The 25,813-nt window shown below is 44.3% G+C and overlaps 1 protein-coding gene across 3 annotated transcripts in view; it reads left to right on the plus strand.

The window, feature by feature from the left end:
* Positions 1 to 25,813, plus strand: part of LOC139059301 (solute carrier organic anion transporter family member 4A1-like) — a 155,772-nt gene that overhangs the window by 109,300 nt on the left and 20,659 nt on the right. For all 3 annotated transcript variants that reach the window (XM_070537504.1, XM_070537505.1, XM_070537506.1), the window contains exons 2-7: positions 15,383 to 15,499; positions 16,470 to 16,814; positions 18,014 to 18,283; positions 21,914 to 22,016; positions 23,861 to 23,960; positions 25,108 to 25,229. In XM_070537504.1, coding sequence (XP_070393605.1) covers positions 16,485 to 16,814; positions 18,014 to 18,283; positions 21,914 to 22,016; positions 23,861 to 23,960; positions 25,108 to 25,229 — 925 coding nt within the window. In that variant the 5' untranslated portion in view covers positions 15,383 to 15,499; positions 16,470 to 16,484. The remainder of the gene's footprint in view (positions 1 to 15,382; positions 15,500 to 16,469; positions 16,815 to 18,013; positions 18,284 to 21,913; positions 22,017 to 23,860; positions 23,961 to 25,107; positions 25,230 to 25,813) is intronic.

The following is a 25,813-nucleotide window of genomic DNA, read 5'->3' on the forward strand; positions in this document are numbered from 1 at the left end:
GAAAGAGAGAGCGAAAGAGAACTTTAGTGTCGCGTAGTAGGTTACTGAGCAGATGGCCTCAGTCCAGGCCGCCTCTGTCAGCGTGTTTGAGGACAGATGAGATGCACGCTGTCAAGTATTCCAGTTCTTGATATGTAGTGGCTGTAGTCAGCCAACCAGGGATTGGTAGCAGAGATAAAGAGGTGGGATAAGTAAGTTTAGGAGGGGGAGGGTGGCATATAAACACTATATGATTGGTGTTCGGGCAGTCGCCGCAGTGTATGCAGGGAGGGGGACCTTCTATGACACCTTAGAGTAGATGAATACGGGCTAGGGTTGGAAGGGATACAAGCATTCGTGCACTTCTGATGATGGTGCCGTGCTGACGTATGACGTGTGGATGTAGTGCAGGGAATAAGCAGTGCGAACGCTTGTATGGTTCGAGAGAAGGTGAGGCTATGGTGCTCGTCTGGGCAGATCGAGGGATGACGGGAGTCCGGAAAAGAGTCTCTCGGGCAAGCAGGCTAGCCCTTTCATTACCCGGCATGCTTTGGTGACCTGAGATGGGGACAATTTCATCAGGCGAGCGTAAGTCACGTCGCATTTGTTGAGCTATGTCGTGTGGGAGGGAGTTATGTATCAGGCGCCGGCAAGCCACCACGGAGTCCGTGGATATGACGGGTGCAGAGGTAGCGGAAGCTGAAGCAGCGTGGGTGATGGCTGCTGCTATGGCACCTAATTCCACCGTGCACGGGTCCATGGGAGGAAGAATGGCTCCGTGAATGGCATGTGAATGTTGACCTGTGACAGCTATGGCGGCATGTGACCCAGACGTGCTGGGATCTGTAGAAATGTAAGATAGGTGTGGATTGTGTGTGGATAGGTGTGGATACGTGTGGATGTAAGATAGGTGTGGAGTGTAGCAGATGTGCGTTGGGTGCGTCGTGCTGAATTTGGCAGTAGTTGCATGTGCCGAGGCAGTGGTAGCATGTTAAGTTGTGAGTGAGTAGGCTTTGGGGGGAGAGTTGCTTTGCGCAGTGTGGGGCCGGGTGGAACATGGTGGCCTATAGTTGCGTGAGAGTGTGCCGTCCCTGTGGTGTGAGCAGAAGGCAGATTTCCTGACGGCGTCTGTAGATGGCCACTATAGTTCGTCAACCATGTTGCGACAGCGCATTTTGAGCAGGCGCTGGTTGATGGAATTAAGAGGAAGGCCCATAGTCAACTAACTGCCTTTACGTATCAGCGCGTTCAACTTGGGTTTTTGCTGCTGTGTAACCCGAGTGTAAGGCAGATGGCAGCAGAGGCGCGTATATTCTTGAAGATGTCCTTTTCGTGCATTCACACCCTTCGCTTAGGCCGAATTCACAAGGCTTTTCGTTCGTGAAAGCTCTGTGAAAATTTGGTGGCAGTACTTGGTAATATGTCAAACACCACGAGTGAATGCTACACCTTTACAAGCAATTTTACCGTAAGATTGGTCTTTTGAATATGGATCCAGATTTATGTGCTCTCCTGTTTTCGACGCCATAATGTTTGTCTGCGTGACCTCTTTATGCTGTTGCGATAGATAAGAACCTGGGCAGCAGGATCTGTTGATGAGACTGCGGACAGATAAGCCCGTGTGACTCGAGTACACACTCTGCCGTCCCGGAACTGTTCTGCGAAGTGTGCTCGCTTAAATTTTTGTATATCCTCAACTGCACCATGCTTTTAAGCACTCCAGTCGTGCTTTAACGGTAAAGCGATTAAGGACTGCCAAATGTAGGAGAAAATGCGTGGTTGATTTGAAACTATAGCCGAAGGTGTAGCCAGTAAGGAAGAGTTGCTTTTCGGCGGGTTTGGCCAAAGACCTCTCACAGAGGAACTCATTTTCAGATACCGCCATCATAAGCAATCGCAGCAGAGGGCGACGAGGGCACTGTTGCGGTTCTTGAGGGCGACAGAACTGGACAGGCGACTGTAGCCTGAACAGATGTTGATAGTGCACCAAGTGTCAGTGTGCTGTGCGAGGCCTTTCCCCTTTCCTCTCTCTCTCTCGGCGGGTTTGGGTGTCATGCTGATACTTTATATCACGGACGCGTTGAGAAACTCGAAGTGGTCAGGATGAATTAAAGTAACCGACCAGCGTTTGTCCCTTTTGCCATCAGGGTGATGAGGATGTGGACGCAGTGCACCTGCCATAGACTTTCCCCGGAAGCGCCATTATTCGGCTACTCCACGCCGCGGGAGGCAGGACCAACAATCGAGATGAAATGGTCCTGCACAAAAAATAAAAATAAAAAAATGACTAAATGGTACTCAATATGAAACGCCCTTCTCCTACAACTGGGCAGTCAACTTGCACTCTCTTGGACAAAATTAATAGAGTCTCTCACTACGCCCTCCCTCATAACCAGATCGTGATTTTGGTACGTAAAACACAAATTGTTCTCTTAAAAATCTACACTCCCTGGTAAAATCAGAGAAGTCTGTTACTTTTCCCCATCCTTTTGTAGGTATTGATGCGTATACTGTTTAAGAACGTATTCAACACTCCCTCCACCACCAAGAAGCAGCACCAGACACATCTAGAACATACGCGCTTCATGCTTGTCAGCATGAAGTGAGTCAGGGTAACTATTAGTTCGTTGGCTTAATTTATTTAATTAGGCCGCCAGAATGCCATAACCATATCGCTTTTTTAAAATAGGTTTTAATCTCTCTTTTCCTGCGGTTATAAGTTCCGAAACGATCATCTCATTATGAGGCACCTCTGCACTGAATAATTTCCACTGCCTGGTGTTCTTTAACGTGCACCTAATGCACAGGTTTAAGCTTAAGCTTTTCTTAGAATTCATGGGGCTACCGAATCCCTCTGACAGATTACACAAACACGCATTCTTGGCATTGCATAGCTTGCCCAAGAAATAAAGAGAGAGAGAGAGAGACAGAGAGAGAGAGACACAGGACTCAAGCTTTTTATTTACAAGAAGTGTTCAGCTGGCGCAGGCCTACATGCTACTGTATACAGGGAATGGGACAGAGGAGAGGAAAGACCCCAGAAGTAAGTGGGCAGCAGAATAGAAAAAAACAGTAAAAAGAAAAAGGTGCAAGTCTTACGATCTTATCGGCGGCGAAGTAGGTAAAATTGCCAATCAAGGAGGCCCATAAGAGCTGCCTAACTGGGTAGCCGTACACTTTGGCCTGGTGAACACGATGAAAAATTTCAGCAAGAAACACCTTAGTGTCATTGCCATTGACGTGGCAAGGTGAATGTTCGATTTAAACAGTGGTCTGGTCGGGAAAATAAACCGCTCATAGCAGCGTTCTGCATGCTTGACCTGTGGCCTTCGCGGTGGCTCATTCGGAGACTTGCTCCTAATGCTCGCGAAGGAACCACCGCGAGGGCCGCACGCCACACTTACAGAATGCTGCTGCAGCTTCCCGAAGCCACCCCTTATGAAGGAGTCCGAAGAACCCCGTGATGTCGGGTTACATTTAATAGGTATAAAAATAATATATATATACATACATATATATATATATATATATATATATATATATATATATATATATATATATATATATATATATATATATATATATATATATATATATATATATATATATATATATATATATATATATATATATATAGGTATAATAGAAGAATAAGAAAAAGAGTGACAACACCTGGATGACAAGCTGTCTACGCACTGACAGTGCATTAAAAAACCTCATGAAGCCTTGAGGCTTTGAATGACACAGACATTATAGGAATTTATTGTTTTTTATAGCCGCTGCAGCCTGCTTGCGGATGGTGGACGTAGTCGGACTTAGTCCTGAATGCCGCGCAGGTGCGTTTTCGTGATAAGATATATAAACGCAGGAGTTGCGGAAGACTATCATGTCGGCAACTATACAAACTTAGTATACATGTGAACGCCGCATGGATAAATATAGGCGGCGACCTATACTTGTGCGAAAAACAAAAATTAACCATAGGAGTATCACACTTAGCACGCAACTATTGCGGCGCTTGTCCCCTACAGTAATAGCATTGTTGCGAATGCAAGATGATTACAATGTTTGCGAATATACCAGTGACTTACATTTTCGCTAAACATCGAGCTCATAAAAGTGAAGCCAGTCTTTTCTAGAGCCCTTCCATAGGCACTTAAAATGAAATGGGGCAGCCATATTCATCTAGGGACGACAACCGCTGCGCTCGCTTTGAAATTTTTGGCTGCCGGTAGCAACGTTTCGAACGGCCCCTTGGACTACAGTAAAGTGGCAATCGAAGGCTTCCTATGAAGTTTGCGAAGACCCACAGTGATGCAGAGCGTAAGAGCGCAATTATTCCAGTCAATAGACAACATCAGAACTCTCGTTGAGATGTTTAGCAAAGCAGTAGATTACTTTTGAAAAACCAGCATCAGAGTGAGCTCACCGAAATTTCGGGTGCTTGCTGAAAAAAAAATATGAGATGAGGACTAACAGATTGGCCAAACTTATGCGTACATTTGGCTGCAGTTTTTTTATTTGCTCTCCTCATCTTCTAGGCCGTTGTGCTTTTGCTTTAAATACTTCCACGCAGGTGTGAATATTGAAAGCGCACATAAAGCAGATGTCACGCTCTGAAAAGAACAGCTATCTTGCTGAGCTGACGCGCACGCGGATAAATGTATGAAGAGCGCATCATCATTTAGGCCGAAGTCGGTGACAACCTACGATTCACAAGGTTATACGTACACTGCCCAACTAAACAACATTTGCCTAGATGCGCCAGCCAAATCACTTCGCTTGTTTACCTCACGTCAAGTGGTTTATCGTGCTTGAAACGGCTTTCTCCATACTGATTTGTCGTTTGTTTGTTTGATTTGTCTTTTGATTTGTTTTAGGAGGAAACCTGAAAGCCTACGCGAATTTATAGGGGATCTTGATGTCACTGCTGAGCCAGAGGTAATACTTAAGCTTGAAACACCTAGTTTCTTTTTTCTACTTAGCCCAACATTACATACATGACATACATCATGTAGCTAAAAGACTCTGAGCAGTATGCGCAGTCTCGTACAAAATCAGATCAGTATGTGATGTTAGGTTAAGAAAATGCACGTATAAGGCTCTAAGTGAAACTGTATTGCGGTGTGGCATTACGACCTACGGATTTGCTTCCCCAAATAGGCTAAACATGTTAAGTATAATAATACAAAAATAACGAATAACACAACATAAGGAACAAACAGCAACTCCGTGAGCCACAGTGAGCGGATGGCAGAACATTACATATTTATTGTTTAACAACTTTCTCTTGTGGTGGTACGTTAAAACAAAAAACAAAATGTAAAAAATTCTGATCTGCGCAAGACTGAGACATTCGTTTAAGCTAAAGCGTTCACGAATTATGGTGAGAGAACGAGATCATTTTATATATCCTTTTACTTTAATAAAATACAAGAGGTCCACATTGTGTCGTCGTTACTGAAAATAAGATTTTGTACACCGCATGGCTTTGACAAACGAATGGGAATAATTGTATAAAACCTTGTGACAGGAGTTTTTATAATGATGTTTCGAAACTATTGCATAAAAGAGACTAGAGTATTCTGTTCTTTGCATTTATGTTTGGTGTCTGCTATTTTTTTCCAAAACATTTACTACTGTATGGGATGAAATAGATAGTTGTGCTGTAGATATATATTGCCAGCTTAAATTGCTTATACTACTGCTTGTGTAGGAACATATACTAGAAATTAGCCGAGCGATGGAGGATAAGGCAAAGGGAAAAATGTAGAAGAAAGAAAGAAATTGTGTACTTGTATTACGTTTTGTTGAAGGCAATTATACAGTAGTCCGCGTAAAAGCATCGATGCTTTTGCGAACTATATGTACATGTTTATGGCACTTATAAGAAATTCAATTTTTCTATTGTACTTATTTCCCCCTACTGTTTCCTCTGTTCTTAGAACACAAAACTGTAGTATTCGGGCCATAGCACTGCCCAGTCCCGCTCAAAAGCATCATTGCTCTGGTGGGCTGACGAAATATGTGATTTGTATATCTTATGTTCTAATGAATGAATGAATGAATGAGTGTTTACATTAGTCAACCAAAGTTATTAAGGTGTTAGTGGATTCCAGCTAGTTCAGCTCTCGTTCAGAGGTGAAAGCAGGTACAATGTATTTTCGGGAGTGGAGCTTCTTCGTAATCTTTAGGTTGTCTACGACTATAGTTAACCGCTCGTGTAAAGGTTCACAAATATTCAAAGTGAGGCAGTTGCTTCACTGTTCGCAAAGGTTTCAAGCGTGCTACGTTTGCATGCTGACGCAGAACCAGCTTAACTTTAGTTACGTATATTCTGAAAAGCGATTACCGTTTTCCTGCCTGCTGATTTTAAGGGTAACAAGATAAAACGCTGCGTTCAAAGATTGTGTGGCTACATCAAAGAAAACGTTCGCAAGGGCTCGGAACTGGCAGCTGAATTTTCATCGCATATATTGGAATTGAGTTTTCTGTAGGCTTTTGAAGAGATTAGAAGCATATTCTGCTCGCGAGACGAAAACTGCACTTTAGATCTTGTTATAAAAGACCGTGATCTGGTGTAGACAGAGTATTAGTTTAGCCGTTTCTTTGCCCCTCTGGGAACAAGCACAGACATGCTGATAGACCGAGTCACTCATACAGCGGTGCCGACAGGAGAGAGACGAAGCGAGGCGAAATTACTAAATAGCCTAGAGCTATATATATCGTTTTATTGGGAAAGCAGACGAAAGGATGACCTGCATCTCCAGTGTGAGCAGCAGCTTGAGTTTGGTATAATGTTTGAAAAACATATATTTGATTTGCCTTTGCACTAGCGCCACGTGCATAAATAATTGGACCTGTCCATTTCGTCTTGTAACCGTAATTGTATAGAGTCGTCTATGTATACTGTATTAGGAGCAGCGCTAGAAGACGACTAGAGGCTTGCTTTCATATGTATGTTGTTTATTCAGCACACATCATGATGACATCATTCTGGATAGTATTAGACAACGGCTTTGAACAAGAAAAGTAGTACTAATAATCGTCGATACTTATCTTTGTACTGCAAGATTTCGGGAAATGTTTGTACTGCAAGTTTTTTCGGGAAATGAGCTTCAAAACGATAAACGAATAGAGTAATACTGCACCTAAATGATAAGTAGAGCGCGCCTTCTCACCCGCGGAACAACTGGAACCTGTTACAAGCCAACCAGCGATAATTTCTGATCCACGTAGCCCTAATGAATGGGGATTGTATATAATAGACTTCGTGATGGAAGTTTGAGGGGCCACATTTGCTTACCAGCTATATAATAGTGGCAAATATCCGAAGGTTGCGCTGAAGGCTATGACGAATGCCGAAATGGAGGGTTCCACGTTGCGTTTGGTCATCTTTGATACTTTATTGTGTGCAAGCAAGACAGAGGAGTCACAAGAGACCTGAATGAATCGACAGTGGGTGAACGAGGAAGGCCTCAGAGACTGCTGCCAACGCTTCGACAGTGTAAGTTGTCTGGGTCAGGCACTGACGGAAGATGTCGAAATTAGGCTTCTCTTGTTCGACTCCTGTATGTCATTCTAATTTGTACATAAATTTTTCCATTCCGCCGCCATCGAAATGCTGCCGTCGTTGCCTGTAATCAGAACGGCGACCCTGTGCACAACGATAGAGCTGATTTTTTAACGAACTATCGCATCGTTTTTTTTTTTACATCCAGATCAATCTCACCCTCACCCTACCTGCTGCTTTCACTCTCGCGTAGCCGGTCGGAGTGGAAACACCTTTCGTTGCCGTGTTTTTCTTTACCTCCATTTAGGTGCTTCCAAAGGCAACGATAATTTTCTTTTTGTGGCGTTTCGCCGAGGTCTGGGATTCTTGTTTCGCATTGATGCGGCAGTGCCGCAATGTTATTTGTGTACAAGTGGCGTATAAGCTCGAAAAGCTGCCGCCCGTCGCCATGGGCAGTTTCGCATCCTCTTTGTGGGATCATGGAAGCTAGCAGCGTATACCGCTGTGTTTGTCCCCAGGTATCAAAATTCGCTGACTCCCTGGGTCGCTTGGGGCGTATTTGGCAGCATCAGTCGTTTTCTTTTTTCCTGATTTTTGTGTCTGCCTGATTCTTAGAACTTGCGCGCAGCGCGACCATCTGCTCGGCTGGTGTCATGGCTCTGACTGAAAAGTATTTGTGGTGACTATGGCTTTTCTTGCAACGTGTGCGTTAAAAAAAAAAAATTGCAGATATACGTTGTTTAAGGATGGAGGCTATAGAGAAGATGAGTATGCTGTTTGAACTTTTTGTCACGAGTACAAAATGGAGATTTTAGATTTTTGCGTGCTTGCTAAGAGCTGAGGAGGCAATACTGGTGTCGAGAACGTAAAAAAAAAATTTACGTTTTGTTGTGTCTGAAAAGGGATTGCGAGTGGCTCTGTGAGTGAAGGAAGAAAAAAAAAACACGCAGGCAAGTTGTTTGTTGATCTACGTCTGACATGTGAGTAGGGTTGCGGTAAGAAAATTACGTGTGCTTTAGCAGTAAGGCAAAGACAGCGTTTACAAAGATACAAAGCACCGTCTCTGGTGTTTACGTGCCTCAGAATGCATGGTTACGTCTCTGTCCTATCAAAAAAAAAAACAATTTGCTCCGTATCAGGTAACTTCGAATATACACATGTGAAGACTATTTGTGAAATACCGATCTTTCAATATATCATATGGGACATGGCCCACATTTTTATAGTCCCTTCAGACACAAATTGCGATCGACTGTCGATAACTGTGTGAAATTTACATAATTTATTCCAAGGTGATGGAGGCTCCGTATAAAGCAAGTCAAGGTGGGATGAGAAAGACTCTGTACATTTTATAGAGACTCATCATAATTACATATTAATTAAATATTCATTTATTGTACAGTAAATGATGCTACGTTTGTTCATTAATGTTGAATCACCCGCTCGAATTACATGCATGTGTTAATTATTAAGTACAAGCATTACAACAATGAAAAAAAATATTTTGCAAGTAATATCGAAACACCCCTCAACAAGCGTGCCATCGAACACAGTAGTGCCTTCGTAAAAGTGCTCGTCTGAAGCGATACATCTCAATGAGACGTGAAATGAGCGTACTTTAGAGGGACACTAAAGTGAAAAATGAGCTCTTCTGCATCAGTAAATTACTGTTCTACAACACCAGAAAGACCACTCTTATAACGATAAGACGTTTAGTAAGCCAGAAAAAGCTCACGAACGAAATACGGGTGGCGACGCCTACTTAAGTTCCCGCAAGTATTGGATTTTGATAGCACCTTCTGGGGCCTACTAATTATATATAGCGGTACAGATTGACTACATTACGTTCTAAAGGAACCAAATATTAAGCATGGCAAGTTTCGGGAACCTTTATTCAGCCAACGCGGCTCAAATGCGGAAGCATACTTTGGAGTCCCTGACGTCACGCTGACGTACCGGCGCTGGGATTTCGGCGCGAAATTCAAATACTGATACTTGGACCTTCATTTTCTCATCTAACAATCAAACTATTTTTTTTAAATGACTGCCTGCGGGGTTCTCAAACAATGCTTCATTAGTCTAAACTGATTTATTATTTCGCTTTGGTGTCCCTTTACATTAAGAATGCAGAATGTTCCGTTTACAGAAAGCCTAATGTTCGTTGTATCTTTTAATTACCACTGTACAGTAATTACAAAAATAAGTCGTCTGCATAAATGTGTAGGCCCTGAATGAAGGGGATAGGAACATGCGAGTTTTCATGTGGAGTCTCCATACGCTTACAAAAACATGTGACTCTTGCCTCATGTGATATATGAATACATGCAGATCACTAATATAAGATTCTCATATGTTCACATAGTGATAATGGAGATCATATGGGGCATGTCAAATATGATATATGGGAACAAATAGGTGTTTATATTGAATACTGAGACGTTTATGAGAGGGTTAATAAATATGGGGCGAATAGTTTTACCTATGACTCGTGTTTTTTTCTTCTTCCGATCAAACCTTTATCAAAGAGGGTCGGAGTTATAATATTCATAAGCCACCTTAATGTCAGGAAATGAAGGCGGTGTTGTGTGTTGCTGAGAGTTCCGGTTTTCTGAAAAGCGTCTTCTTTGGGCACCAAGTTATTCGACCTGTGGCCAACATTGGTTTGTTCTAAACACAAAGAGCACCAATTGACCAAGGCACGTTGTTCTAAACAGGTAAAGTACATGTAAAAAGTAGTGTAGCTTTCAGAACGAGGACTACGCTCGTAAAGACGCCCTGCTTCAGTTTACGGCTGGTGTGAAAGAACCGGTTATAGCCTTCCAGACGTCGCGAATATAGCAGCACCAAGCAGCATTGCCTAGCCTTGTTTGTCGGCGTCGTGTGGCTGTCATGAAATTTCTTTTTATGCTATGTAATGACAACATTAATATAAATAAGCGAGATTACGTGCAGCCACCACACCGACACTCCTATAGAACCTGTCATAATAAACACATCAGGCGGCATCTGACACAGTGCGATACGTCTAGATATTCATATTTCCCATGAGCAATCGAAGTCTGGAATGGGTTGCCAAATAAATTGTAGGATCAGATTCTGTGAATGGCTTTGTCGCAAAATTGTAGCCATATTTTGGTTGCTCATGAAAGTATTTGAGTGCGCAGTTTAAAGATAATGAGTTGGTTGAATGATTGTACACTAGTGCACGTGTGATTGTATACTGCCTTATGATTTCAAATGTAAATATAGCAATGCTCTGAATAGGGGTGTTTTATTGATCCCCGATAACTACAAGAATATTATACGACTAATATTGCAATTGTTTTGAACTCCTTTTGTTATTCCTTGATTCATTAGGAACAAAGAAAGTGTCTTGTGTTGAATGCCAGTGTTGTATGCCAGTTTTCTTTCGTTTTCTAGATTTTTTTTATTTTTCCCTCTGTTTTTTCCATACTCCTGTGTATATTTACAATCCACTTCCTGTTTGGGCCTGTGCAAAGGCCTACAGTATTGTTAAATAAATAAAATAAAATAAATAACAATTGCCTCTGAGTTACAAAAATGGGATATTTTGCTCGAAACAATAATTATTTACTGACCAAGATTCATAGATGTGCAGACATTAAAGGGCAACAACTTCATTAGCTGGTTTTGTACATGCTCTGCAAGTTTTCAAACACGACTTATGCCCTAAACCGAATGTTTCAATTTTAGCATAAATACGCGTGACCAATTAGCTAACTAATTGCTATTCAAAATTAGTTTAAGTAAATCAAGATAACTACAAGCAATATGCCGTTGATCTCGTTTGTCTAATGCATATCATTTTATTTCTAATGTCTGGTTTTAGTTACATTAGATTACGAGGCTTTAAGTACCAAAACCACGATCTGGTTATGAAGCACGCCGTAGTGGGGGACTTCGGAATAATTTGGACAAACTGTGGTCCTTTAACGTACACCTACGTTTAAGTACATGGGTACTTTCGAAATTCGCCCCCCATTGAAATGCAGCCATCGTGGCGACGATTTCATCGCGTGACCTCGTGCTTAGCAGCTCAACACCACAGCCCTTAAGCAAACAGGGCGGATGCTCTAGTTACATGAAGCACGATATATTGGCAGGTGGGGGGAGCATGTGATGTACATGTATCGTATTTTAAGACAAACATAAGAAATGCCGTTGTTGTGCTTCGGTTGGCCTTTATGGTCGTAGTAGATAGTAGCACGAACACAGCAGCGGTAAACCATAATGCCACAATAACTCACATATGACAGTGAGGTAAGATAAGTCATGCAACTGTTCGTCGACAATCATCGATGGCAGGGTGTCATAATTCTGTCGCATTATAGACACCCAAACGAAGCATGAGGATGTATGACGTGAGTTTTTTGAATGCCTGCCATGGCAGCAACAGCCATTTAGAAGCACCAAAGTCCTCTAGAAGCATTGAATCTTTTTTTTTATCGTCCATTGTAATAGGTTTGTCCGGTGGCTGCGTAAAAGAAGTTCATGGTAGCAGAAAGGTTTAAACCCGCGCGACAGGTACTGGAACTGCGAAAATTCAGTTATACGCACAGTACGCAATGTATCATGTCCTGTCCTGTCCTGCCATGCCAGGACATGTAATGAGGAGGGAGGATAACCGATGGTCATTAAGGGTTACGGACTGGATCCCAAGGGAAGGGAAGCGTAGCAGGGGGCGGCAGAAAGTTAGGTGGGCGGATGAGATTAAGAAGTTTGCAGGGACGGCATGGCCACAATTAGTACATGACCGGGGTTGTTGGAGAAGTATGGGAGAGGCCTTTTCCCTGCAGTGGGCGTAACCAGGCTGATGATGATGATGACGCAATGTATCACATTTTATTGTTATACTGGTTTATGTGAACCGAATGAGTTAACCGTTAACAAACCAGAGCTTTTACAACCTCCAAAGTTACCCAAGCACCTGCATGGACTAAGTCTAAACGAATTCTTGAAACTTGTAAATGTTGCAAGGCACTGAAAGTATTCATGAAGAATCATATTGCAAGCGTACTTCTTTTAACCTAATATTGCCAAAGCCTTTAAGCTGGGTTTTAGTTTAGCCATTGTAAGCAGTGTATAGTCATTGTAAATGTGATTCCGAGCAGACCGTAAACGAGATGGGACGATTTTAACTGAAGTGAGCCTACGCGACCATCTTGTTAACAAGACCAACATGCCACAGTAAACTCGCAGTGCACCAAATATGCCACGTGTATTCATTGTTCAATGCTACACACAAACACAAAAAAGAAACAGACTGCAATCAACGCTGTGAAGGTAGTTGGACAGCGAAGCTGTAAAAGACACCTAGAAGAGATTACCCATTGCGACGTGGCTTGAATTATTCATATGACGACATTCACACGCACTTTACCTAATTATCAGCCAAAGACGTTTCTACGCACTGCGACTTGGCTTGCGCCGCTACTTCGATAGTGCATCTACAGAGCGGACCAGAGACAAGCGAAATGGTGAAATGCGAAAACGCCCGTGTACTTAGATTTAGGTACACGTTAAGGAATCCCTGGTCGCCAAGAATCCTTCAGTCGCGAAGCCGTGCACTTCATCATTCGGGATAACCTGTGGTACCACCACAACTGCAACTCCAGCCGCCGCAAGTGGTTGCTTGTTATTCCCCGACAACTTCGCCACCTTCCACGACCACCCACAATGCGGCCACCCTGGTGTATTATATGTGTGTGTGTTGCCGTTGGCACAAAAATGTATGCGTGCGAGTGGGGCCAAGTCATCCAATAAAGAAAAGAATAGTGTGACCTAATCAGGTTAGAGCATCGTGCTGTTGTGCTGAGAACCGAGGTTCGATCCCACCCTCGGGCACTAGAATTTCGTTTTTACAGAAGCCTGAAACGATTGCTGAACAGAACCAAGCTGCCTACGTAGCAAAAGCTCAGCAGTCAGCATCCAAAGAATTATCATGAGTTAGGGAATCAGATTCTTGGCTAACCATTCCCAGTGGGAGCTGCATTGCTGCTTTTCTTCGAGCCACGGGTAAGGTACGAAATAAGGTTGCTCGTAGCAATGAGCCTCAAAGACAAACTGATAAAAAATCAAGCAGGTAGAGAGAGAGAGAGAGAGAGAGAGAGAGAGAGAGAGAGAGAGAGAGGGAAGGAAAGGCAGGAACGTTATTCAGAGTAGAGTTTCCGGTTTGCCACCCTGCACTGGGGTGGGGGATATAGCGGCTGTAAGAACGACAGGCAGACCGAGAGGTAAAAAAGGAGAGAAAAAAAGAAAGGTGAACGAAAAGGCGTTTCAATCACAGTCGTTCACACAGGCCGGTTGATGTCAGGAAGCGCGGTAGCACTTGCACGGCTTTGTGATGCGACGTTAAGTCGCGTCGATGTTTGAAAATTATCCGACAGAGGCTCGTCGTCCGACCGGTCCAGCACGACGCAAAGCGATTGTGTCTGCACACTGTACTCTGGGCACTGGCAAAGAACATGACGAATTGTCTCTCGATCGCCGCAATCGCCACACGCTGCGGTGTCGTCCATCCCTATGCGGAACGCTTAGCCATTGGTAAACGCGACTCCCAACCATAGCCTACACCACGTGCAAGCGGGGGAACATGTACCATTGTCAACGGGGCACACCGATGCACTGCTGCAGTGGCTCTTTATAAGTTGTTTTCTCCGCAAGAGTTTAGGCTAATATATGTGAACCCATGAGAACGATTACTGCCTATTCAGTGTTAGAAGACTAAGGTAACTAAGCGAATGCGTCAGAAATGTGGTGCGCTCAATAATCGCAATCGCAAATCTGCTGTAGGGGTGCGCACGAGAATATTAAAATTTTCGAATACGAATCGAATGCGAATACTTAGCATCGAATAATGATATGCACACGCATTTGTTAGAGAGTCGGTTTACTTTAACGTGTTAGAACATTGAAATTACATTGTAATTGGTAAATAAATTGAACTAGTAAGCCGTTTCACTAAAAGATTGTGTATTTGGCTTATCGTAGCTTTGGAAAATTGAGTAATTGTCGCTAATCGCGTGTTTCTCGGCAACCTGTGTCTTAATATACGGAATCAGTCTCCCTTAAAGCTCGGAGCCAGTTTACCCAATACCAGCAGTCACTCTTCGCATTTGCTGTCAAGCAATAAGCTCAGGACTCGGGGTGGAAACCCGTGCCTCTTGCTACTGAGATGCTCGGTTTTCTGCAATGCTTGGTCGTCCAGTGACTAAGCTTGTTTTACAGACGACATTTCGCCAGCAGCATGAGATTATCTCGAAATTCAGCAAGAAATGAGACACACTTTCTTAGATTAGATAAAAATACGCGCTAAGAACCATGTTTGCTTCCGCACAGCCAGAAATATATTCGATTTGTTTCGAATATTCATGTCCAGTCAAATATTCGAAAATTTCGAGTTTGTAGTCTTCGAATCGAATACGAATATTAAAAATTAATATTCGGTAATAGTCAAACTTTTCGAATGTTCGCACACCCTTAATTCACTGCTACACCAGGAAGTGACCTGTGTGGTGCAGGATACTACGGTTAAATATCCGGTGACCTTTTTTTAGGGTGACCGCGCTCTACTATCATATTGATTAAACCACCTGCAGTCTTCAAAGAAGGAGAGTGAGCGAAAGGGAGAACAATGCTCAAAAGGCAGTGGTCCCATCAGAAGACGCACAGTTGAACGAAATAGAGGAGACTGGTTGATGGCGGCGCTGCTTTTCAACCTACGCAGACAGGTCCGTAGGAGGTCAAGGTAAGATTATACTGGAGGTTCGTGGCGAGACATTTTCCGAGCCAGATCGCAGTCTCAGCTCAAAACAGCCTCTGTTTGAGATGACGTATTACGTCTTTCTTTTTTTTTTACCTGGCTTACAGAGTAATAGAAGGAACCGACGAAGAAGAATTCGGAGAGGCACGCGAAGGCTCACGTGCGGTTTCTCACGAACGCCATAACCATCCTTCGACGGTGCTTTCAAGGTATTCTACGTGCACGTAAGTAAATCTAAGCGTTGCATTCTGCCTGTGTAGTCGTTGTTTTGTCTTTTAAATCCATGGAAGAAGTACAGGTCGTCACCCTTTTGTACAGCGGTGCTCATGACTGCCGCGCAATGCCAGTTAATCACAATGCAGTAAAGAGCCAATATTTCGTTTCCTCGAAAGCGAGTTTTGACAAGCTCTCTTCTGGCAGTAGTAATAAGAATTTGCTGCTTGCCACCGCATCCTGATTTCCTACGGCTTGACTTCTCTCGAGCCACTTTCCAGGCCGCGTACAGACGCTAAACTGGTGGCCTTTGATAGGACTACAATTTGTAGCCGCGAGTAAAGCTGTGCATTGTTTGTGGGAAAAAGGATAGCTTTAATACGTTGCGTGCTCGGCAACTGCAAGAGCAGAGAACCCGGTGCTTGAACTCGCAGTCGCAACGACGTTCAGCGCCGTGGCACCAACTTTCTCTCACTTGTTTCCTGCACTTCGTCGCGCACAATAATTCTGCAGGACAAATGACTCAAGGACTAGTTCGTTCCCATGTTAACGACGGTATTCAAGCGTGATTGGATTTTCTACTGCTCATAATTTAGAGGAGTTAATCTTGTGGGTACAACTTAACGCTTAACGCCTGAAGTGTATCGTCCCACAGCGGCATTGTACTATTGAACCACAGTTGAAGATATGTCGCTTATAAGAACGGGCACGTTCGTGACACCAGCTGTCATCGCACGGATGATTAAAAAAAAAAGTATAGGGTGATATATGCGAAAACCACGATTTAATTATGAGGCACGCCGTAGTGCGGGACTCCGGATTATTTCCGACCTCCTGTGACTCACGAACGTGCGCCATGTACACAAGCGTTTTAGCGTTTCGCCTCCATGAGAACGCGGCCGCCGGGGCCGGGATCCAGCCCGCGCCCTCAGCTGCACAACGCCGAAGCCACTGACCCACACAGGCGCGTTACCCACGCAGGGCTGTCCGGAGACAATGTGGCCCTCCGAGAGTGAGCATAAGTCCGCGGAGATCTCCGTCTCGTCGTTCGGCGTGGCTGAACCGCAGCTGGTCAAGATCACGCCGCCCAAGCCCGATGAGGTGCCTGGCGAACCCACGGTTGGAGCGGCAGTCGCCAACCACGATGTGTATTGTGGCCTGTTGGGCATGTACCCGGGCTGCCTGCAGAGTTGGCGCACTCCGAGGTGCTACCTCTTTTTCATCTGCGTCCTGGGCATGACGCAAGGCTTCGTCGTCAACGGCCTGGTGTCCGTTGTGACCCCGACTATCGAGAAGCGATTTCAGCTGCTCGGCGTCGAAGCCGGCGTAAGCGACACGCTGCTGCAATTCGTAGAAAATTAGGCATGCACAAAAAAAAATTGTCGTCCAGAACTACTGCGGAACTGATTTGCCATATTGTCCCTGTAGTTTTTGCCCCCGATTAATTCTGCCTCGCTTCTGTGATCGGTTAGGCTCCCGATTAGCCCCAAAGGCAGACCGATCACCCTGGAAAAGTGTTCGTACCGGCTTCGATCCATAGACTGGGGCACATTTTTCTTTAAATGCGATGCTTTCTTTCTCGGAAACTCGTGTGGATATCCTCAGTAGTAGTGTGCTACATTCGGGTGGGTGTCACTTTTTTGTTTATATATCTTCGTACGCTTTGTGGGCATCCATGGAACAGATTCGCTTTAGACATGCTATACTGTTCTGTCTCCTATGGTCTCATATTCAGTTTATTGGTTAAAAATGCGATAGACCGGAAAAAGCTATTAATTGAAACTCTGAGGTTTTATGTTCTATAACCACGGTATATTTATGAGGCACGCCGTAGCGGGGGTTCCGGAATTATTTTGACTACTTAGTGTTGTTTAGCGTACTCTAAGTAAAAACTCTAAGTACGCGGATGTTTCTTTATTAAAACATTTTTTATTTTACGCTCATCGAATTATAGCCACCGCACTCAAGGTCGAATCCACGACCTTGAGCTTGGCCGCACAGCGCTATAACCACTAAGCTACTGCGGCGGCGGGTACAGGGGCTGATATAATTCTACAAAAGGAGGAAGCATGCGCTCTAATGGGACATCTTGTTTAATGGCTCTTAAAACACATCTAAAGAAGCATCTAAAGAAAGTGTTCTTGTTGAGAATTGTGCATTATGAGTGGCAGAAAACATATTTAAAATAAAAAAGAGGCACCTAGAACAGCGATATTTTGAAAAGCACACGTGGAAAAGCTTACAGCACAGAGGGTTGCGTCTTTCCCTGAACATCACAAAGAAAACAGATGTTTTACCCTTATCGTTGCTCTGTTCAGAGTTTCGTTGTTCCGTTCCGTTTCGTAAGGAAAAAAATCGATTTTTCCCTCCTAGTGGGCCGCTTGCGGTGTCATCACTAACTGCTAACGATCCGTGCTACAGAAATGTAATCTTGACGCGACATTGGAGCAGGAAAATATAATTGTGACGTGCAGGAGGAAAAAATAGAACGCGCGCCTTCACCAGGTAGTGGCATTGCGTTGCAGGTGATACAGAGCATGTTCAACGTGGCCTCATGCATCATGGTGACGCCGGTGAGCTACCACGGCGGCGTGGGCCACAAGCCGGTCATAATGGGCATCGGCGCGCTCGTCATGGCAGCCGGCTCGATGGTTTTCTGCTCGCCGCACTTTCTGGCGCCGCAGTACATATCGTTTGAGGCGGGCGGCTCCGAGGTCTGTCCCGAGCAGGGGCCCGGAAAGTGCGCCGGTGCCTCGTCCTCCCACAGCATCAGCAACTACAAGTACTTCTTCATGGTGCGTCTTTTTGGGAGCTTTTCTCTTGGGGCGGGGGGGTTTTTGTAGGTATGGCTGGCATTTGTAGCACGCCAATATGTAGCATATTGTCACGTGGTCGTGACGTCAAAGAACACAGTAGCAGTACTGTGAAAGACAAAACTAGCTTTTATTGGGCGAACCTGTGCCCACAAAACAGGCTACACTTTAAGCACAATGAGAGCGGCGAACACAGTCGGCGATCGTCGAAAATCTGATCAGCGGGTCAAGCGCGTCGGCTTTTATAGAGCAGTCGTCGAATGTTCCAGACTAATCGTTCGGACCCGCGTGCCTTCCACAAAGTGCTACACCATTCGCGTTACGCGATGAAATCAGATAACACAAGGTTCGGCGACAACAGACAGCCGGGTGGAAGCATCGATAACTTTCCAGAAACGTCGGATACATGCAGGCGCGTCCCTCGCTGTGCGATTACAGTTGTTAAGCGGCGAAACGTGGTCGCTCGATAAAGAGAAGTACACGTGTCAATATCAATGTGTAGCATGAGGAGCTGTAACATAAGAATGAAGTAAAGGGTTAGAGAACTAAGCGAAAAAATAGATTTGGAGGACGCTTAAGTGTAGCTTTTAAGAGTGGAACGCGATCGCGTTCAAAGGTCCCTGACTGCTTCTCACGCTTGAGGGCGAATGCAGCATATGTGTCTGTAATGTTTTCCTGGAAGCACTGGCGGGGAACGCTATGCACGAAGGCGAGCTTTCTGGTTCCTTTTTTTGTCTCCCTCACGGCGGGCGTCGCCACTGCAGCAGACGTGCGGAAGGGAGCACCATGTGGATGGTGTTGCAATGAACCGAATGGGGCGCTTCATTAAGATATTAAGATAGATACATAAGATTAACATATCATTAATTATCCTATTAAGATAGACGCCAAGCCGCAGCTGGAAAAGGGGCTTGTGCTTGAGTTTCCACGTAACAAAAATGTGTTTTCTCGCACAACAAAATTACAATTCGACGCTATCGTGCGTGTAGATTGCGTGTAAGTCGTACTTTACGGATTTTTTTAATGCGTTTTACTTTGAGAAATTCAATTCGTTCAGTAACGCCTATACGCCTCGGGGAGGGCCTGCGTGGATTGCAATACGTGGTTCAGAATGACTTGTCTGACACGGACACCATCTCCCGCGCCAGCGCCGATGCCAACGCCGACGCCGCATTCTCTGCAATCGGGGACCCTTAGTGCGGTCGCGTTAAAATGACAGCAGCAACCGTAACACAGCAACGTTTAGAAGAGAGAAGAAAAAAAAAAGGCTCACTAGATCCTTGATCGCTAGATCGTTCCACAATTTTCTAGTTTGAGAGAAAAACGAAAACAAAGAGTAGACAAAGCAAATCGAGACTGCATTCCAACGGTATAAACGCCTAATAGGATAGTGGTTCGCGTTTCCCGGGCATTTTCTTTTGTAAGATGTGCCTTTTAATGTGCACTTTATGTAGTTCGGCCGTTTTTGTGGCTTCCTCGCAAAGTTTACGGACATGTTTGAGGCTAGTTAGCTTATATATAACTTAACGGTCACGTATACAGAGTGTTTCACATAACTTGTGCCAACTTCTCCCATGTCGCTTCAACGATATTCGCTTCGCGGAATAACTTCTTTAGTGCCTAAACCAAGAACTAAGCATGAAAAATTCACCGCTAATTTTGCCTCAACTTCAATAGGGAATGCCTTACCCAATAAGCTTAAAGAATATTATGCAATTAGTTCATATATATTCGAGTTGCGCGCGTTCTTGAAGTATGTGTATTGACTTTTTATACCTTATGTATCTTTGATTTTCTTTTTTTCCCTTTATTTTCTTTCCTAACTATGTCTCATTTTATATTACGCATTTTTGCTCTTACTTTAATCATGTATGCACCAATTTCCCGTTTGCAGTAATAACATATCTTATTTTCCTGTTATGAGTAGTAACACGAGGTCTCGCCCTCAGAGTCCTTGACTATGAGACCTCCTTCTGTATGTATTTCATGCCTAAATGTGCCTGCATTATATATGTAGTAAATGTCAAATTTCAAAAGAATTTCAAGGATTTAAATAAAGGTGGTTAGCCGCAGCTCAACCAGACCAGCGGCATGTGGTTTGCCGTCACATGGCGCTTCTTCGAGAATTGTTATCTTCTGTTTAACAAGTTCATTAACTAAGGTCACTTATGTAAAACTTTTAATATCCAATTTACGGACAAGTGCGTTTCGTGGTGTGGTAGAATGGGTTCAGAAACGACCGATCCCATTTTTTTTTTTATGGCAAGACACGTGCTGCGTGGCGATTTTTATCGGAGTTAAAGAAAGCCAGTGAAGTATGCAATACAACCACGTGACTGCGATCGTGCACTATTATACAGCTTTAGTTGCACGTACGTAGAGGCTTTGCGTACGTAGAGCTTCTACGTGTGAACAGTGCGCATGCGTAGAACGTAGCGGGTGCGCGCGCGTCTCACGGACGTACGTGAGGTTCAATTCCTTGCGTGCATTTCTTGCGCACGTAGACAGCTTCGCGCGGGAGTTCCGCAAGATAACGAACAAGCGATAGCAGGCCGCGCGCGCGCAGACGGCTCGCATCGAAACACGGCGACGGGGTTGAATTGGCTACCGCCGTGTTCACATTTCCCGATAGATGGGGCTACGGGGTCCCTCTTGGCGTGCTCGCGTACGTGTAGCTAAAAGCGTTTCAGATGGCGTGCACGTAAGGTACGTAGGCTTTTCACGTTTGTGTACGTGAAGCCTCTACGTACGTGTAACTAAAACTGTCTATTGTATTGCAGCGCTCTTAACCGTGCGCCGAGCCTATTGCTTATCGGGGGCGACGGGGCTTCCTTTCTGTGTGCCACCTCCAAAAATGTTGAAGCGCGGAGAAGCCGATGCTGATAGCCGCAGCCGCTCACTTCGCCACAGTCCGCGCGAACAGTTCCTTCGCACGAACCGCGATTGAGAGCGCCGCAATAAGATAGCTCATGAGCGCAGTCACGTTCTTTTATTTCATATTTCGCGGGCTTTCTTTAAATGCAGAAAAAAAAAAATCACCGCGGAGCATGTAAGTTGCTACGAAAAATTGGATCGGTCGTTGTTGAACCCCTTTTACAACGCAGCGCAACGCAGTCGGGCCTAAAGTGAATATTAATTTTTTTTATAATTCATCTTAGTTAAAGAACTAATTAAGCAGAATACAAAAAAAACACAATACTCTAAGAAGCATCACATGATGGCGAACCATATGCCATTGGTTTCATTCAGTTGCGGTTAACCACTTCTTTAAAATCTTTGGCACAAGTTACATGAAACACCCTATATAAACTTGTTAAGATGTGTTAGTTTGCATGCGTTGCTACACAGCTTGCAAAATTGCTGGTAATGAGTAACATGACGCTCTTTGGTACCCAATCTAGGCAGACTTTGTGCTCCAGAGCTGTTCGTAAATAGAGGCGTCTACCAGTCCTGATATAGGGGGCTTGACATTACCGAAGGTGACCAACCTATGCCAGAGATATCCTACGAAACAAAAGCTTCTTGAGTTCGTCCCTCAATAACAAACTTACGAGGCGTTAATGACAGCGCGATACGAAGTATTACTTGTCCTTTTTTTTTTCTCTTGCTTAGGTTGGGCATGCACTGCACGGCATAGGTTCGTCGCCGTTCTTCACCCTGGGCGTGGCCTACCTGGACCAGAACACACCGACTGACAAGGCGTCTCTCTACATGGGTAATTAATACAGGCTGGGACCAGTACGATTGCGCGGGCAACATTACATACTGCCGGCGTCTGCCTTCGAGTCCGCGGGTTGCTTAAATTCAAAACGTGACGTCACTACTCTGGAAACAAACGCCGTGGCTCATCTAGAAATTATATGGTCATAACTAACGTATTCGAGAGTTTAGTGACCACAGAAACAGCTGCACTCAATTGCTGACACCAGCTCGCAGTTTACTCGTAACACAGCAGTCACGTGGTAGCAGCCCCCACTTCATCGAGGGGAAAGAATTGGGAAACGGGAGTGTTTACGTGTTCTGGCCAACTGTTTCCATGGTGACGTTGTACGTTTTATAAAGACGGATTTGTTGGCTTGTTCTGACGTGTAGGAGTCGCTCGTAGAAGCTAACACATTTACCTGGTGACTTATGTATGTAGTACCAAACTGTAAAAATAGACTGGTACACCATGACGAATGAAACCAATATTGCATTATTGGTAGTCGTCTCGAATTACTGATACTATATCTTGAAGTGCATTTAGTAACCTAAAAACAAGAAAGGGGCTGGCAGATGGAATGGCACACTGTGGTATAAACTTTTTTAAAACAGGGTTGAAGTACCTCAGACAGGCTGGCCAACGTTTCGATAGGTGGACCTATCTTCGTCAAAGGCGGCCTCGTCATCCTCGGCGTGTTAGTTTTAAAGGGTTAGTGCAGTGACGTCACGTGCGGGTGTTGTCGCTGGCGGCTGGTTTTAAAGAGAGAGATTACAAGAGGGAACAGGCGCTGCCGTCCGACGTCTGTGAGCCTCATTCTCAAGACGAAGGGACAAGAGCGTGAGAGTGGGCACGCGGGGAGGAAAGAAAAGAAATAGAAGCAGAAAAAAGGGGAAAAGAAGGGGAAAAAAAAAGCAGGGGGGTGCCAGGGCCGTACCAAGACACAACAAAGGGGGGGGGGTGAAAGAAAAAGAAAGAGAAAAATGAAATCTTTAAGAAATACGGGGGCTTGGGAGCGTGTTGGGGATGCGAAGGGTTAGGAGGTAATCCGGGGGAGTCGTTGGCGGCATGTTTTTGAGGCATTAGAACGGCCGGTCAAGCAATAGGTCGAGTAATTTTGAAATAGTTAAGGTGGCGACGGGGAGTCCTAATCAGTTAAGTTCAGTTACGGAAACTTTTAAATATTAGTTTATACTGAGTGCGCTCTATAATATTACAGAGCGCACTCAGGAGCACCCAAGGAAGTTCTTTTATTACGTGCTTTTAGCGGGCTCCAAACAGAACCCGCGAGGTATGAAAAAAAAAAAAAAACGAAAGCGCACTCGTTGGATTTCTTTACGATTGAAAGCACGATTGAGATCCCTGCCTTTCCACAGGCAAGAGCGCAGTTAAGTCATTTTTTTTTTAATACTCGCGTGCTTTCTTCGGATCCCAGAAAAAAGAAGCACGTAAAATACATCGTAATAGAGAGAACTTCATTAGGTGTTCTTTAGCAATCTCTAGAACGTTTCAGATACAAATTATGCTATTAAACGAATATATACGGTTTTGCATGAATAAGATTAGCTTTAAAAAATTTTCCGAATAACTGGAGACGACTGCAAACACTATACCGTTTGTCCCATGAGTCTAAGCATTACCCCTCTATATATATAGTTTGGTTTAAATTACATGAAACAAATGGTCTGTTTTATGCTGTAGCCTTGATATGATCTGCACGGAGCCCAGATTTCGCGTTTTTTATGTTGATCGGCGATACCTCGCTATTTAATTCGCGATAATATTGCGAATATTGAGATTTATGAAGCTGGGCCATGAAAAAGAAAAAAAAAACAGAATTGTGCTGTGTGCTGTCGCAGGTATATTTTACGCTACATCCGTCCTGGGACCCGCTATGGGCTTTCTGCTTGGAGCATTCTTCCTTTCAAAATACACGGACATAACTCTCGACTCTTCACAGTAAGTGCAACAACTGTTTTCGCATGTTGCTCTCAAGTACTGACGTAGGCGATTGATCAAATTGTTAAATGTGCGTGTGGCCAGCGACTCGTGATAAGCTTGAATGAGGCCACCTGTAAATGGACATATGCCACCGATGGCAACTCGCGACGTAGCAACCTAAAATATTACAAATGCAGCGTAATTCCTGAATTTGCCGGTTAGATACCGTAGCATAGGGACACGAGAGCACCGGATTATATTTGCATGCGGAAATAAGTTATTCGATGAATTAATCTGATGTTATATGAGCAGCATTTCGTGCCTAGCATAAGTATTGAAGCTCTACTGCGAACATTGGATTTAAAGGCATTCTCGGAGTATCGACATGGCAAGAATCTTATAAGGTATTGTACACATAAGAAGAAGGCGTCAGAGGCATTTGGTCGCTAGCGCAGGAAACTTATACTTAAGGGCATAAGTGCCTCCACTTCTTGCGTTCAGTGGTAACTTACATCACAGACTATGCATCGAGCGTTAATTTCGAGACTTCACGATAAACAGACCCATGGGCATATATACACGAGGAGTTATTACAATATGCCTTTTTCTCTCACGTCATATACCACCAATTGGCTGCTTTGTTTGATATCTAATATCGTGAGTCGCTCTGACATTTCCGAGGTATCGTGGTGCTCGCAGAACGTGTTTAAATATTAATAATGGCAGAAAAATGTGTCAGAGTTCTTGAATATTGGGCGAGTTGTTCGTTGTTCATTTCAATGTTGCTTCTCAGCGCACACCGATTTAAGGAAATGAGGAGACCGCAAGTATGTGTGCGCTGTGAATACCACCGAAAGGAACACGCCGATATAGAAAGTCATGTAACGTTGTAACCGTTTCTGGACGTCCAAATTAAGCCACAAGTCACTCTTCGTTCACCATGTACATTCTATTCGATTATGACACTGCTGCTCACCTCTACACACATTTGCGAATGTCTTGAATTCGTAAGTTCGTTAAGAAGCTGCAGGGTACACATCGCCGCAAGTTGGTCCAGAAGATTACCGTTGAAGTAGACCGCCGTTTCATGAGCAAACTTCAGCTTTAGACAAATGAATTGCAGCGTTATGCTAGCAGACAGCGTAAAGCAAACCTTTATTTTCAGGCTAGGCATATCCTCTACAAGCAACACCTGGGTTGGCGCCTGGTGGCTTGGATTCTTGGGAGCCTCCATCGCCGCATTCTTCACCGCCTTTCCTATGGCCAGCTTTCCCAGGTTCCTGCCAAGTACGCACGACGTCATTTATTGCAGTGTCTGTTGCTCGTCGCAAGCTTCTCTTGACACAGCGCGCTGTGTCAAAGGCTAACATTGACAAAATTTTGGGTGGCGTAAAAAACGTTGTTTCAGAGACCACAAATGGAAAGTAGTATCCTCTGTGCGAAATTTCACGTTTGAAATACGAGTGGATGCGTGAGGAAAAATTTGCAAAAGAAGTCATTTTTTTTTAAATATAGAAACTGAAAAAAAAGAAACACGACGTCGGAAAGAAATGACCGTTAGCCGGAAGTGACGCATGAGTTGGTAGTCGGAACGCGTCGCTCTTCTAAGCACGACCTAGAAGATAAGGGGCACCCCACGGCTGACTACAGTGCATTGAACAATCTCGGATGTGATGGACTGGAGCTTAGGGTCATATCTGCTAACTACCGGGTGCACACGTTATCTGCTTGGGCTATTTACATGCTGTAAAATAAGAGAAGACAATTACCAGCGCTGTAACTTTGTCGAGACTGCTGTACCAAACTGGCCAAACTGAAATTTCGCTGTAGTCAGCCTTTGATACGTGGGACGCAGCGATGATCTACTACAG

This window comes from Dermacentor albipictus, chromosome 4 (assembly GCF_038994185.2).
Source record: "Dermacentor albipictus isolate Rhodes 1998 colony chromosome 4, USDA_Dalb.pri_finalv2, whole genome shotgun sequence".
In the NCBI taxonomy this organism is placed as follows: domain Eukaryota; kingdom Metazoa; phylum Arthropoda; class Arachnida; order Ixodida; family Ixodidae; genus Dermacentor; species Dermacentor albipictus.